General features: G+C 46.5%; 1 protein-coding gene across 7 annotated transcripts in view; it reads left to right on the forward strand.

The window, feature by feature from the left end:
• Positions 1-16,076, forward strand: part of PIK3CD (phosphatidylinositol-4,5-bisphosphate 3-kinase catalytic subunit delta) — a 49,439-nt gene that overhangs the window by 24,508 nt on the left and 8,855 nt on the right. For 5 of the 7 annotated variants that reach the window (XM_077931387.1, XM_077931385.1, XM_028740720.2 and 2 more), the window contains 11 exons: positions 99-248; positions 1,062-1,151; positions 3,002-3,223; positions 6,293-6,389; positions 7,057-7,187; positions 7,954-8,013; positions 9,340-9,507; positions 10,392-10,513; positions 13,242-13,385; positions 14,102-14,201; positions 14,955-15,133. In XM_077931387.1, coding sequence (XP_077787513.1) covers positions 99-248; positions 1,062-1,151; positions 3,002-3,223; positions 6,293-6,389; positions 7,057-7,187; positions 7,954-8,013; positions 9,340-9,507; positions 10,392-10,513; positions 13,242-13,385; positions 14,102-14,201; positions 14,955-15,133 — 1,463 coding nt within the window. Of the gene's footprint in view, positions 1-98; positions 249-1,061; positions 1,152-3,001; positions 3,224-3,274; positions 4,861-4,887; positions 5,919-6,292; positions 6,390-7,056; positions 7,188-7,953; positions 8,014-9,339; positions 9,508-10,391; positions 10,514-13,241; positions 13,386-14,101; positions 14,202-14,954; positions 15,134-16,076 lie in introns of those variants that run through there. The other 2 variants (XM_077931389.1, XM_077931388.1) reach the window with 2 other exon arrangements.

Raw genomic sequence — 16,076 nt, forward strand, 5'->3', positions numbered from 1 at the left:
CCCAATTCCTGTAGCCTTGCACTCCTTTTCTCCTCTCATACATTTAGCGTTTTGAGCTCCTGCTATATGTGCTAATGTCCTTTGATCCATTCCTGCAGTACATCCGTGACTGTTTGCACCGCGGCCTCCTGCCACATCTCACAATGGTGCACTCCACTTCAATCATGGCTCTGTGGGAAGAACAAACCAATGGGATCACTCACCCCTCAAAAGCATCCCCCAAACCTCCTCCCGTCCCTAAGAAAAAGGTAAGCTGTGCTAAATAAATAAACAAACGAGAAAGGCGTGTCCAGACACTGTGGTTTTCCCCAGTCTTTGAAACGGAATGTGCGAAGTTTGTAGTCCATATGATGTTTCCCTGGCCTGGAGTACCTGGGTTTAATTTTTTTGTACGTCTCCCTCCCACTCTCACTCGTGGAAATGGTACAGCGTTTGCAGGAAGTTTTGAAGCTTCGACCTACCTCACAGGGTAGTTGTTAGGTTAAAGAAAATCATTGTAAGCTAGGAGTGGCCGAAGCTCAGTCCTGGGTGCTAAATGCGGCCCTCCATGCCTCAGCATGTGGCCCTCAGACCTCTTCCCAGGCCACACCTCCCTCCTTGCCCGCATCTCTCTTGGGTATACCTGGAGTCAGTTCTTGAACTCTGACAATGCCTCTTTCTTGCCTTGATGGGAGGCCAGAGTGGGGTGTGGGCAGAAACTAGCCGACTCCACAAAAGTAAAATTCACAGTTGTTGCTTGACCCACTTTTGCCTCTGGCCCTGTCCCACCACTGGGGTGTGGCCCCCAGAAACTTGCCCAGGAGAAAATGGCCCCTGGACGACAAAAGTTTTCCCACCGCCTCCTGTAAGCCCTCCCGTGATAGCTCGGACGGAAGGGTTGGGGTAGCGATCTGAATAATAATTAAGTCTGGACAGAATAACAGAAATTAAATATATCTCAATGCTTGGTGTAAAGCTTTTCCAGCTTAGCTAACTAAATTGGCTGATGGTTGCCTCCTATGCTTTAGTGGTGATATTTACCTCTCTCCCTTTTCTCCCCGCACTCCAACCCCACATGCTAGCCCAACTCCATCTCTCTGTGGTCACTTGAGCAGCCTTACTATATCGACTTGGTGCAGGGCAGTAAGGTGAATGCTGATGAACGGATGAAGGTACTCTCCCCACCCCCTTTCTTTATTTCTTTCTGCTGGACTTTCTGTGGCTGCTTTTCCTCTTCCTGCCTTGTTGTTTACTGCTTGTTGTTTAAAAAATGCTGAGATCAAAAGGCAGAAGTCATGTGCTGACTTCTCCTCCCAACCACCATCAGCCTACATGAGACTTTTTCATTCAGCTCTTAAGTCGGTGTCAGTGGCTTCACACTACAGGAAAGGGGAGGGTTGTTGATCAGCATTCTGCAGAAGGAGAGTTCTTAGAAATTTCTGGCTGCGTGGGAGATCACTGGTTTTTGGGTTTTTTATAAAAAACAATGTGCTCCTGCATGATACAAAGCCCAAAAAGAAAGAAAGAAAGAAAGAAAGAAAGAAAGAAAGAAAGAAAGAAAGAAAGAAAGAAAGACCAAAGACAGTAACCCACAAAAGCTGATACCTTCATAGATGTAGAAAATTGGCTCTGCAAAGTGTCGGGAAGGCTGGAGCTTTGCTTCTTGAAGGTGCCACCTTTCTGCTAGCTGGGAGGGTTGTAGTTCTTTTTATTAGGTTTGAAGAGCAGTCAGAAATGACATTATGATGACGATGATGATATAATGTATTTATATCCCATCTTCCTCCAAGGCTGGGATTCAAAGTGGCTACCAACGTTTAAAACGACATTATACAATACAAAGGAATAAAACCAAACTAGCTAGTTGAAAGCATTAATTAAAATACAGTGGTGCCCCGCAAGACAAATGCCTCGCAAGACGGAAAACCCGCTAGACAAAAGGGTTTTCCGTTTTTGAGTTGCTTCGCAAGACGATTTTCCCTATGGGCTTGCTTCGCAAGACGAAAACGTCTTGCAAGTCTTGCGTTTTTTTTCCCGCTCCCCCCCCCTTTTTCTAAGCCGCTAAGCCGCTAATAGCCTTTTAGCAGCTAAGCCGCTAAGCCTTTAATAGCCGCTAAACTGCTAATAGCGCTAATCCGCTTAGCCGCTAATAGGGTTGCTTCGCAAGACGGAAAAAACCGCTAGACGAAGAGAATCGTGGAACGGATTCTTTTCGTCTTGCGAGGCACCACTGTACATCAGAACACATCTAAAACCAGCAGTTAAAACCCAGTTTGCCCATTGATCAGCATTGCTTGCACCTTACTTTACAAAGGCCTGCCTGAATAGGAACCCATTGGATTGCATGTGCGAAAGTTAGCCATGGCCATTAACGTCATTGGATCTGTTTTGAGTAGGATGACACAACCGGTTGTTACTTATTTATTTCCATTTCTATAAAACATAGGCAGCTGCCTTGTCCGGAATCAGGCCGATAGTTGATCTAGCTCAGTGCTGTCTACACTGGCTGGCAGCAGCTCTCCAGGGTTTCAGGCAGGGAGGTCTCTCTCAGCCCTACTTGGAGATGCTGAGGATTGAACCTGGGACCTTCTGCATGTAAGCAGATGCTCTACCCACTGAGCTACTACGGTCTGTCCCCATGTTGAAGCAATTAACAACCAAAACATAATCATATAGCATAGCAGTGATTCCTACGTTGCAGCGTGTTGGACTACATGACCATTGGGGTGCTTTGTATTTCTGCTGGGAGCCCCACCTGATGCCATTGACTGGCAGTCATCACCACTATAGAGCAATATGTTCATTGGGTTTTGCCAGCAGCAACTCAGCTGAAATTCAGGTGTCTCCCCCTGCCTTGTTTACTAAGCAACAGAGACCAAATTGGTGCATTTTCCTTTGTCCCCTCTTTTCTCTACCTGTTACCTTTTGAAGCGCACATGGGTTGAGCGCATGGCGCACGCATGCACAAAGCTGTGAGGTTGGATGGCTTTGCTCACCCTTGTCCTTCATCTCCCTTTCTCAGCTTGTGGTCCAGGCGGGCCTGTACCACGGCCACGAGATGCTCTGCAAGATGGTGTCCAGCTCTGAAGTCAACGTCTGTTCAGAGCCCGTGTGGGGACAGAGGCTTGAATTCGAGATTAACGTCTGCGACCTACCTCGCATGGCCCGGCTGTGCCTGGCTCTCTACGCTGTGGTGGAGAAAGCCAAGAAGGCAAGGTCTACCAAGAAGAAGTCAAAGAAAGCTGTAAGTCCCTCCTAGGGTTCACTGCATTGGCCTGCATCCACCCCACGCAACAAAACGAGGTGGTGCAGTCTTGCAGTGGCAGGGTGGAATGTACCACTTCACTGCCTGTTGTGTGTGAGAGAGTTTCCTCCTCTTAAAAACACCCTGCAAATAGAAATCTAGGCCAGCAGGGGGGAGAGCTGAAACCTGTTTCCCTGATGAGTTCGCTTTCTTCTTGCAAGAGATTTTTTTTTTTAAATGTAAGAACCTTCCCAGAATGGTGTATTTATTCCTCCAGGCACTGTCTGAAACTGTTAATACTACGCTATGTCTTCAAGATTCTTTCCATTCCCATCCTGTGGAGGTCTTCGAATTGGGGAGCCATAAACCATGTGGATGAGGGAGATGAGGGTGAGGCAGGTCAATTTCTCCAAAGTGTGGCTCGGGTTGTTTACAACCTGGCTCTGTTATCTATGTTAGGACACAGCAATCACTGTAAAGTGTGATAGCATCCCCCAAAGGATGTGGCTGGGTGGGGCTGAGTAGCTGTAGATGGGCAAGGGGTGATTCAGTGGATGTTTGTTGTTGCCCTTCACTGAGTCCCCACCCCCACCCCCTCTTTCTTCTCTCTCTGCACTCCTCTATCTCCATCTTTAAAACATGGGCCTACAAGCCTTGTCTGAAATCCTGGTCTAACGTTTGGAGGATCATAGGTTCCATATCCTTGATCTAAATGATTGCCCATAGGTAGTTAGCAAGATAGATACTTAGCTAGATAGCAAGATAGCTAGGAAGTTAGTTAGATAGCTAGCTAGATAATAGATAGAAAGTTAGCTATCTTATCTAGCAAGATAGCTAGAAGGTTAGTCAGGTAGCAAGAAAGATAGAGAACAATATAGCTATATAAAGAAAGCTAGCTAGGAAGCAATATAGAAAGTTAACTACCTAGGTGGAAAACTAGCTAGTTAGCAGGTAGATAGAAAGTTAGCATGTTAGCTAGCAAGATAGATAAGATAGGTAGCCTAATTGGTGCCACTGATCTTTTTGACATCTAGGTTCACAGTACAGGCTTAAAATGCAGCAAAGTCAGTCCTCACCCCCCCCCCCCCCACTGCTTCAAATCACACTTGCATTCTGTTATACACATCAGTGGAGCAGGATATTTTTCCAAGTTGCCACTTCCCATCCACACCAGTGGTTGGAGAGGGAGTGTGGATGTCTTCATATGACTTCAATTTTCAAAGACCATGTTTCTTAAGTAACTAACAGGACAGATGTGGATTGGGGCATTTACAAACCAGCGGGAGCAGCGCTGGATGGAGAGTGAGCAGAACTGTGTACACAGCCTTAAATGAAAAAGTGTGTAGGTTTTTTGAGAGTTGCAAATTCCTTACGTACAAAAATCCAGCGAGAACAAGCTTGCAGGAACTGGGCCGGCGGCTTGAGCCCTTGGACGGCATCGTGCTCTGCTGAGTCATGCTGCAGCTATTCTCCGTTGCTTCCTTGGAAGATGCTGAGTCATTCACTTCTTGGACCATCTCCACCAAAGATCTCATCATTTAGGGCTTGGTCAGGAGCCAGGCCTTCTGCTGTTTTCGCTGAGTGACTCTTCAGAAGGTTTAGAAATTGAAAGAAGGGAGGCAGTTAGAAGTAGAGAGGTGAGGCATTCTTTCTGGGTATTTATTTTCTTGGATATGTGCTGGAAGCGAGCATTGCGAAAGAAAACGGAGGAGGGTGTTTACAGCCAGATTAATCCCTTGGCCCTGTTTACTCTGCAAATGTTTGTTTGTTTGCTTGTTTTGTTTTTTAAAAAGACCAGTTCTAACTGTCCCCCTTCCAAGGCTAATAGACTGAGCTGCAAATTTCTAATGACAGAAGCACACAGGAGTCAGAGGGAATCTAAACAAACAAGTTCAAGACCCAGTAACAGTTCTGAGTGGATGTGAAAATGTGAGCCCTGCTTTTCAATGAATGCATTGTATGGGCAGCTTACCAACTCCTACAAAAGCCAACCACACCCTTGAAGAAAATATAAATATATAAAATATAGTACAACTAAAAAAATAAATCAGTAGCTAAAGTGCCTTTGTTTTGTTTTTTCACGGTTTTTAAAAGCTGATTTGGCTCTGCTACTGACTCTTGAACTTGTTTGTTTTCATTTTTTAAAAAGCCACTTTGGGCTCAGTGTGCTACTGGGTTTTGAATTTTTTCTCTGTGTTTTTTTAAAGAAAGCAGACAAGTTCAAGACCCAGTAGCACACCAGAGCCAAAAAAGCAGCTTTAAAAAAGGGTAGGTAATTGGATCTGATCAGTGGGCCCAATCCTTTTCTCCCCTTCTTCCAGGCCATGTTTGATGGGTGAGCAGGACCACCCACCTGTCTATTACCTGATGTCACAGTGGCATCAGGTGATATGTTTTCCTGGTGCACGCTGCTTTGAAGGCCCGACTATCAGCTGATTGCCAGGCCTTCAAAGCAGCATTGCACCGGGAAAATATGTCACCTAATAAAGGTAAAGGACCCCTGGACAGTTAATTCCAATCAAAGGCGACTATGGGGTACGGCGCACATTTCGCTTCAGGCCAAGGGAGCCACCGTTTGTCCACAGGCAGCCTTCTGAGTCATGTGGCCAGCATGACTAAACCGCTTCTGGCGCAACAGGACACCGTGACGAGTGCCAGAGCGCATGGAAATGCCACTCACCTTCCCGCCACAGTGGTACCTATTTATCTACTTGCACTGGTATGCTTTCAAACTACTAGGTTCACAGAAACTGGGACAGAGCAACAGCTCACCCCATCGCGCACATTTGAACCGCCAACCTTCCGATCAGCAAGCCCAAGAGGCTCAGTGGTTTAGACCACAGCACCACCAGGAAAGCAGGTCACCTAATGTCTCTAAAGCACTGCAGACAGATTTTTGCAAGCGCTGCAGATGAGCTGATCTTCGGTCCTTTACAAATAGCTATGGGCATGTTGCGCCCTGGTGCCTGCAAGGGTATATGGCCAGTGGGCATGGCTTGATCACAGTCATTGAATGTTATTCCTGCTGTGTGGACCTAACCCACTAAATCTTCATCACCCTCCCTGCAGGACTGCCCAATTGCCTGGGTGAACATCATGCTGTTTGACTACCAAGACCAGTTGAAAACTGGAGAGTGCTGCCTGCCAATGTGGTCATCGTTTCCAGGTACATAAGGCAGCTCTCTAATATTACTGTTGTTTTCATCCTGGGTAATAGAATATATGGGAAAGGGACATAACTCAAAGATAGAACATCAGCTTGGAATGCAGAGGGTCCCACATTCAGTCGCCAATGGCAGCTTCAGGTGGGGCTGGGGGGGAAAACCTCTCTGTGAGAGAGAGAGGGCGGGGGCGGGGGGGGGGGAACCTTGGAGAGCTGCTGCTAATCAGTGCAGTGCTTAGCTCAATGGACCGGTTGGGCTGAAAATTATTTGCTTTATGTCTTACTCATGACATGATTGTAAAAAGACAACCACCACCTGAAAGCTGTTTACGAAAAAGGATAAAGCGACAAAATTGCCCATATGAAAAATTAACAACAATGCTTTTAAGACCTCTGAAAAGCTAAAATAACAGTAAGCTAAAAACAGAATTTAAAAACATTTTTAGCAGACTCTGAAAAGAGGTACTTCTGCCTGATATCAATAGGCAGGGAGTTCCAAAGTGTAGGTGCTGCCACACTTAAAAAAAATAAAATGAGGCAGCTTCCTATGGTCCTCTGACTGTGACTTAGCCAAGTATCACAATGTATGGCATTCATGTCCCGTTCTTGCCAAATCATTGGCCACTAGGTGGCGCCACGTTTCTTAGGGAGCCTCATCCTTTCTTTTCAGATGAGAAAGGAGAGCTACTGAACCCAACGGGCACCGTCCGGACCAACCCCAATACGGAAAGTGCTGCGGCCTTGTTCATCCGCTTTCCTGGCATTTCGCTGTACCCGGTCTACTATCCATCCTTTGAACAGGTAAGAAGGTGGTGGTTTGCACCCCTGTCCCTGGCCAGTTTAGTCTGCTTTCTGGGTCAATGGAAAAAGTGAGTCATCTCCATTCAGTCTTAAGAGGGGTCCGCCTCCCATTACTGAGTGTGGAATCCCATTTTCATATAAGGCTGCCAGTTCGGCTGATTTATAAGGCTTGTATTTTATTTGTTTGATTTCATAATATTTACCCACTGCTTGATTGGGCAGCTTACAGTGGGAATAAAACAATAACATCAGTAAAAATAACTCTTTAAAACATTGAAAGAGATAAAAATCAGCAATAAACTGTGTGTGATCTGGGCTGGAAGCAGGCTGGAAGTTAAAGAGACAGAGGTATAATCTTGCTCTGTGCCTGATGGAGAGGCAAGATCCTGTTAATGCTATGAACCCCTCCGTCTTACACTCAGATTGTATATATGTGTAAATAAAGCCAAATATCCTAAAGACATCACAGTCTCTGCTCACCTAAATTCCAGTGTAAGCATCTAGGACCCCTGGATTCTTGCTTGGAGATAGGGGCAGAATTTAACAGTACAAATATTTACATATATATTACTCATATAAACCTTCGTACATAACAGTTCCATACATTGTTGTAAATCACGTTGTGTTTACTTTTCATAGGGGGAAAAAACCAGTATGTGCGAATAATAACGATGATGAGAATGATGGAGCCTTTATAGTAATAATAATTAATCACGATGGTGTTTAAATGTCATTGTACACATTCTGTTTTATCTTTGTGTTTCAGATCATGGAGCATGGAAGGAACGGGCAGTGCCCCCGGTACATGTCTGAGGACCCAGAAGAGGTGAGCACATCTTCCCGCGCATCCATTTTCAAAACCAGTTCAACATTCCGTCACACCCCAGCGTGACCAAGGAACAGGAGCTGGGGATGGAGCTATGCAAATAGGAGTCACTTTGAATCTCAATCGCTTGGGATCATTTGGGGTGCAGGATACAGTTTAGCTGGTGTTTTGCTGATTTATTAATGAGATGTCAGCACATCCCCTTCCTTCAATGAGCTCCATTGTGGCAAGTGTGTCCATTGGGATTATCCTGTTTGATCTTCCCAACAGCCCTGTGAGGTAGGCTAGGGTGAAAGAGGGAGACTTGCTCAATGCTGTCCAATGAGGCTGAGTGAGGCCACGTCAAGTGAGGCCCAGCTAGACCTGATGCCATCAAAAGACAAAACAAAGCTTGTAGGCACTGCAAGTCCTACTCAGAGTAGACCCATTGAAGTGAATGGACATGATTAACTTAGGTCCACTAATTTCTGTGGGTCTGCCCTGAGTAGAACTGGCTTGGATACACCCCAAAAACCTGAAGATAGACATTATCTTCAATATTATTTTTTAAAACTGGATGGCGTGTCGGTTAGGGTGTTGGAGTGTGAAAAAACAAGTGCCGTATTTTTCGCTCTATAGGACGCACCGGACGATAAGACGCACCTAGTTTGCGGGGGAGGAAACAAGAAGAAAAAAATTCTGAACCCCAGAAGCCAGAACAGCAAGAGGGATCTGGCTTCTGGGATAGCCTCTTGCTGTTCTGGCTTCAGAGACAGCCTGTGAAGCCTCCACAGAGCAGCGGGGTGAAGGCACCCCGCTGCCCTGCTTGCCATCCGCAAGCTAGAACAGTGAGACAGAGCGCTGCGCAGCACTCCGCCTCCCTGTTCTGGCTTTGGGCTTAGCCGCGCAGCCTGCATTCGCTCCATAAGACGCACACACATTTTCCCTTACTTTTTAGAAGAGAAAAAGTGTGTCCTATAGAGCGAAAAATAGGTTCCCAACTAATAGAGCCCAGACCTCAGTCTCAATAACAGTGCATTTTCAGTTGCCTGCATGTGCAACACCGTGCTACCCCCTCACAAATGGCTTTAAAAGAGGGTTAGTCAAATTCATGGAGGCGAAGGCAGTGTGGTGTAGGGGTTAGAGAGTGTTGGCCTAGGACTGTGAAGACCAGGGTTCGAATCCCCCAATCAGCCACAAAGCTCACTGGGTGTGACCACTCAGTCTCAGCCTAACCTGCTTCCGGGGTTGCCGCGAGGCTAAGACGAGGAGGGAGGAGGAGCTCCCTGAGGGAAAAGTAGGGTATAAATGTGCTAAGTCAATATTGTATCAATCCCCATGGTTCAGAAGCAACAGCTGAAAGAGATTCTGGAGCGCCGATCTCACACCGAACTCTACGAGCATGAGAAAGACCTTGTGTGGAAGATGAGGCATCAGGTGCGGGACCAGTACCCAGGTGCCCTGGCAAAGCTGCTGGTTGTAACCAAATGGAACAAGCACGAAGATGTTGCTCAGGTGAGAAGTTCTTGCTTGGGAGCCAGAGCAGCAGAGAGTGAACCTTCAGGTGTTGCATGCAGATGTTCAAGCCAAACATGGGTTCTGGAACCTCTATCTATCTATGCACGTGTATACATTTTTAAAATGCAGAATTGCACAGAATGGCATTATATGTGAAACCATGCTAGGAAAAACAGTTTCTTTTCTTCAAAGCCAAGTTAAAAAGAATCCATCATTCACACAAGGGTGGGTGGCAACTCTGTTACTCCCTCCATCCTCTTTGATCAGCTGCCTCCCCCCCCCCCCACTGCATCCTCCACCTTCCTGTTTGTGGCAGTGGAGTTTTTGACACCAACTTCCTCTCCCCACAACCTCCTCCAAGCTCTGTGAAAGCGACCAAGGTGATCCCTTCTGCACAAGGTAGCCAGCAGAGTGCTTGAGCTGGTATGCTCTACTGCAGTAGCTAGAAGGATACTTCAGCTTAAGCCTTTTCAGCCACCCAGAAGGCCTTGCTCCTTTCTCATGTCTTTCAACCGTTGTTCATAGGACTTGGTCCTCACAGGACTTTTTTTTGTGTCTGACTGGAATGCGTCTGGCAATGCCTCTTGCTTGTCTAGAGAGAGGAAAGAGGGGTTTGTGAGCTGGTGTGGCAATCAAACTAACGTACAAAGGCAAAAGTTTCGATTTTTGCTCCACCCACTTCCGCTGGCTCCGCCCACTGCTGGCATGTGGCCCCTGGGAGGTTGTCCAAAATAGAATGCGGCCCTCGGGCAGAAAGAGGTTCTGGACCCTCCAACAACCTCTGGACGTGTTCCAGTTTGTCAGTCTTTCTTCTTTCCCTCCCACCACAAGTATTTTATTGTTTTCAGTCTGTTTTTTTTTAAAAAATGTCCACTTTGCAGATGATCCACTTGTTACAGTCTTGGCCGGAGCTGCCCGTTCTCAACGCCTTAGAGCTGCTGGATTTCAACTTCCCCGATCGCTACGTGGGTTCCTTCACAGTCAACTCACTGAAAAAGTTGACGTGAGTAAAGCAAAACTCATTTGGCTAGATTTATATGCCATTTGATAAGGGACGCGGGTGGCGCTGTAGGTAAAAGCCTCAGTGCCTAGGGCTTGCAGATCGAAAGGTCGGCGGTTCGAATCCCTGCGGCGGGGTGCGCTCCTGCTGCTCGGTCCCAGCGCCTGCCAACCTAGCAGTTCGAAAGCACCCCCGGGTGCAAGTAGATAAATAGGGACCGCTTACTGGCGGGAAGGTAAACGGCGTTTCCGTGTGCTGCGCTGGCTCGCCAGATGCAGCTTTGTCAAGCTGGCCATGTGACCCGGAAGTGTCTGCGGACAGCGTTGGCCCCCGGCCTCTTAAGTGAGATGGGCGCACAACCCTAGAGTCTGTCAAGACTGGCCCGTATGGGCAGGGGTACCTTTACCTTTACCTTTATATGCCATTTGATAACACAAAAGGTGGAATGTAGCCGATGCCCACTTATATTTATTTATTTATTTATTGACAGCATTTGTACCCTGTTCCTCAGCCAAAAATGCTCCTACAGTGGCTTACGTACAATCAAAACAAGGCAGTCACTACCCTCAGGCTTACAATCTGGAAAAGGCAACACGCAAGGCAAAAGAGAGAGGGAGGGGAAATCAAAATCAAAACTCAGGCTCCCGTTTCTAAGCAGTTGGCACAGTTCAGGGGGCATAGGAGGTGCCTGATGGAGCTAGGCCTCCAGCAAAGCGGATGAAATGAGTCTTCTGTTTCCTGTCTCTCCCACTGAGACAGCTTGGTGGAATGGCTGCCCTGAGATGACAGGGGATGCTTTAAGTGGCTGGCCTGCCACAGCAGAGCCAATGGAGCGAGTTCTGCTTTCCACCTCTCCCATTTCTGGAATGGCTTCCCCTAGATGATGGTTGAGGGGAGAGTTTGCCTAATGGAGTAGACCTGCTGAAAATTAACCGGGATGACTAAGTTAGGCCCATTAGTACTGCCTTTCTTCTTATATGCATAAAAACTTAAGGTGTCGTCATGCTGCAGTTTGCGTAGCTGCCAATAGATGTTTGGAAAGTGGGGGCAGGTGAGCAACACAAGCAGCAGCCACAGACCCTATTTTGCATAAAATGGTACAAAGTGCTCATTTTAAAAAAATAGCAGAAAGACCAACAGACTTTAAAAAACAGTGGATGCAATAAAATGACCAAAATATAGATAAAATCAATTGAATTTATTTTTTTTATTTCCCCCCCGAACACCATTTTATTGTTTCCATTTACTCATGCAGTGTGTAATCAGTATTCATTTATTCAATATTTATTTATACAGTATGTAATTAATATTCATTTATTCAATATTTATTTATACAGTATGTAATTAATATTCATTTATTCAATATTCAGTTATGCAGTATGTAATCAATATTCAGCAATTCCACCCTTCCCACGGTATTTATAAAGAAAAGCACATAATGAACTTAACAGGGCTAGGTAGGCTTGCCTAAAGAAGGAAGCTTTTAGCAGGCGTCAAAAACAGTAGAGTGAAAGTCTCTGAACCACACCCACAAAAAATTGGGGGTGGCAGGCAAGGAAACGTTGTGCACCCCCTTGAACTCCTTGGTGGAAGGATAGGATAAAAGCATGAGGAGTAATATCAGTAAAACCAATTTGTTTCATTCTGCACCTTCGTTTTTGCAATAACTTGTTGCCTGGTGTCACGGTGTGTGTGTGAAAACATCAGAGGCTGGTCTGTTAATAATAATAATAATAATAATAATAATAATAATAATAATAATTTATTATTTATACCCCGCCCATCTGGCTGGGCGGCTTCCATAAAAACCAAAAATACAATAAAATATCACATGTTAAAAACTTCCCTGAACAGGGCTGCCTTAAGATGTCTCTTGAATGTCAGGTAGTTATTTATCACTTTGACATCTGCTGGAAGGGCGTTCCACAGGGCGGGCGCCACTACCGAGAAGGCCCTCTGCCTGGTTCCCTGTAGCTTTGCTTCTCGCAATGAGGGAACCGCCAGAAGGCCCTCGGCGCTGGACCTCAGCGTCCGGGCAGAATGATGGGGGTGGAGACGAAGGCAAATAGGGTGCTGCCCCATCAGCCTCAGTATCATCAGCCAGCCCCCCACCTGTTTGCCTTCTTCCTTACATCCAGTTCAGCTCCCTGCTCCTCCTCAATCTTAGTGTTGCCCTTGTAGAACTCAGCAGGGAGGTGCATGGGGATAAAACTAGAATTGAGTGGGTTCCCGCTGGCCCTCATTCTTGCTTTGCCTCATTTTTCTGCCCTACCAGTCCCAATGGGAACCAGCAAAGGGGTTGGGCCAAGCAAACAAGAGGGCAGAAAGCTAACCCACGCCTACCCCAGGGTGGAGTCACGAGTGGTTATGGAACTGTCTGCATAACTCTCTGCCGTGCCCACAAAGTTGCTGGAATAAAAGTTGAAACCTGTGAGAACTGTAACTGAAGGTTGCAGCATGGAACACTTCTTTCCCGGCACACCAGCCAGCCATACCCTTTCCTGCCACTGGCTCTGGCTCCTCCTGCTGTCGGGCTCTGTGCCTTCTGCCCCAGCAGTCTGTCTCCCTCACCCACCCCCCGAAATAAAAATAAATAGATGAAGGGAATAAGAACAATGGGGAGGAAGAGGTGGGTTTGCTGGTTTACATTAGCCCTGTGCTGCGTGTCAACTGATGCCTCTGCACTTGTGGTGTGGAAATGACTCCTCTGCTGCCGCCTCTCCTTCTGCAGAGATGCCGAATTGTTCCAGTACCTCCTCCAGCTGGTTCAAGTGCTGAAGTACGAATCTTATTTAGACTGCAAATTGACCACATTCCTGTTGGACAGGGCCTTATCCAATCGCAAAATAGGGCACTTCCTGTTCTGGCACCTCAGGTAAGGAAGTACTTTGTGTACAGTTAAAAGCTAACTGCATGACATGGGCTGTGGCTGGGAAGGAATACGGAGTATAATTCTTTCCTTATTCCACCCCCCCCTCCCCGGCCAGCTGTGATCCCAATGAAAATCTCCTCCCCACCTGCTTGTTGTTGTTGCTGTTGCTAAAGACCCAAGCTGTGTCAACTGGTTTTAATATTGTATTTTTAATGTGGCTGTAACCCACTTTGGGCCTTTCTGGTGAAGGATGGATAAAACCATCAATAAATTATAATTAATTTAATGGCCTTTTAACTAGCATTTTCAACAGAGGCCTTTCTCTGAGGGCCCTCACTTGCTGAGGTGTGTTTATATGCTTGAACAAATGGGCAGGGACTTTTTCTGTGGTGGCTCCCACCCGACTTTAGAATGTATCCATCCCCATAATCACTGGCACCAACATTCTTATAATTTTCAGCAACAAGTTATTTCCTTGGGGGCATTTTAAAGGGATTACCTTTGTCTGTGGCTTGCTTTGTGTTCGTTTTCTTAGGTTTTTTTAAATTGTCTTCTGATATTTTGCTTTTATTATATTTTGTTATTGTACACTTTGCCTTGAAACTCATTTTGGGTGAAGGATGGATATAGATATAGATTAGATATAGATATAGATATAGATATAGAAGAGCACCATCATCCTAAAATGTCAATTTTCTCCTCTCACCATCCCCGCTTAGATCTGAAATGCATGTCCCATCTGTGGCCTTAAGGTTTGGCCTGATCCTGGAAGCTTATTGCCGAGGGAGCACCCACCACATGAAATCTCTGATGAGGCAGGTAAGCAGCTGGCTTGTCCAAAGGGGATGCTTGCACTTTTTCAAACCAGCAGGTTGGTACAGGGCAGGCCCCAGGGCTGGATTAACCATTAAGCAAAATAAGCATGTGCTTAGGCGCAGGAGTCAGCAAACTTTTTCAGCAGGGGGCCAGTCCACTGTCCCTCAGACCTTGTGGGGGCCTGGACTATATTTTTTTTTTGGGGGGGGGGATGAACGAATCCCTATGCCCCACAAATAACCCAGAGATGCATTTTAAATAAAAGCACACATTCTACTCATGTAAAAACACACTGATTTCTGGACTGTCTGCTGGCCAGATTGAGAAGGCAATTGGGCCAGATCCGGCCCCCGGGCCTTAGTTTGCCTACCCATGGCTTAGGGCATCAAGGGAAAAGGGGCACCAAAGAAATTTTCCATTGTGATTAGAAGAAGTAGGGGGGGGGAATCAAATATATTTTTCCTTCTTATTGTAGGTTTTGTTTCATTTTGAAAAATAAAATTTTATTTTATGGGTTGTTTATATTTTGAATTATATATGGAGGCACCAAAATCTTCTAGGTGTTTAGGGTCTCTAAAGGTCTGAATACAGCCCAGGGGGTTTAAATAGCATGTTTATTTCATGTACAGAGGCCAAATAGACTGTCAGCGGGATCTTATTTGGACGCCTTAAATATTTTGAATAGAACAAAATGAGTTGACTTGGCTGTAGTTATGTTTTAGATTATGTAATTTTTCATCCTGCCTCCCGATGCAGAGCGAAGCCCTCAACAAGATGAAGGCCTTGAATGGCATCGTCAAATTAAGTGCCCTAAAGAACCCCAAGCCTCAAACTAAGGAGTTCATGCACACCTGTTTGCGGCAAGAGACCTACCTGGAAGCTCTCTCCAACCTTCAGTCTCCCTTGAACCCCAGTGTCATCCTGGCAAAAGTCAGGTAAGGCAGGGCTGGCGGTGCTCAGGCACGGGGCTGGATGTGGCCCTCCAGGCCCCCTCGGAACTCTTCCTAGGCCACACCCCTTCTCAGGCCACACCCCTCAGCAGCTCTGCCTTGCATCCTCCCAGCTAGAATGTGTTGCTAAATGCTGATATCGCTTGCCTGGAGCAAGGATAGAGTAAATTTACCACATGTGGCTCCGCCCCACTTGGCCCCTGGGCTGAAAAGGATTTCCCGTTGCTGACACAAGGGGGTACTTTGGATCACACCAGAGCTTGCAGTCGCTCAGAGTGGGCCAATTTCATCTTATCGATTTCAGCAGTTTGTACTGCCCAGGACCCAACAAAGATGAAAAACACGTTTTTAAACAGCCCAAGATGCTGTTTTAAAACATCAAGTCAGGGAACTCACAAGGCCTGTTGGAATAATAGGGTTCTTTATCAGGAGTCAGAAGTTCAACAGGGAGAGGGGGTCTGTGTGATCTCTGCTGGGAGGTTGCTCCTCAAAGTGTTTCCCCAAAACTGAACACACAGATATGAGCCATTCATCTTGAGCCTTGCGGGGGACCATTGACAGTGACTTCCCTGAAGGGCTCAGTAATCAGGCAGGGATACAAGGGGTATAAGCAGCCCCTTGGACCCAAGTTGTGAAGGGCCTTATGAATTAGTACAAGAACCTCAAATTTCAGCCGGTAGCAGTTGTGCAGCCGATGCAGGATTTTGAGCACCAGAGTTAAGTGCTGGCAGACATCTGCCCCCACCAACAGTTTGGCTGTAGCATTTTGCACAATCTGGGCCTAGGATGGCATGGATCCAGCAGGGCTCTGAGCTCAGCAGTAGAGCATCTTCTTTGCAAGCAGAATGACCCAGGTTCAATCCCCATTGGTTTCTCCAGGTAGGGCTGGGAAAGATTCCCTGCCTGAAACCCTGGAGAGTCACTGCCA

Source organism: Podarcis muralis, chromosome 7 (genome assembly GCF_964188315.1).
Source record: "Podarcis muralis chromosome 7, rPodMur119.hap1.1, whole genome shotgun sequence".
NCBI classification, from domain to species: domain Eukaryota; kingdom Metazoa; phylum Chordata; class Lepidosauria; order Squamata; family Lacertidae; genus Podarcis; species Podarcis muralis.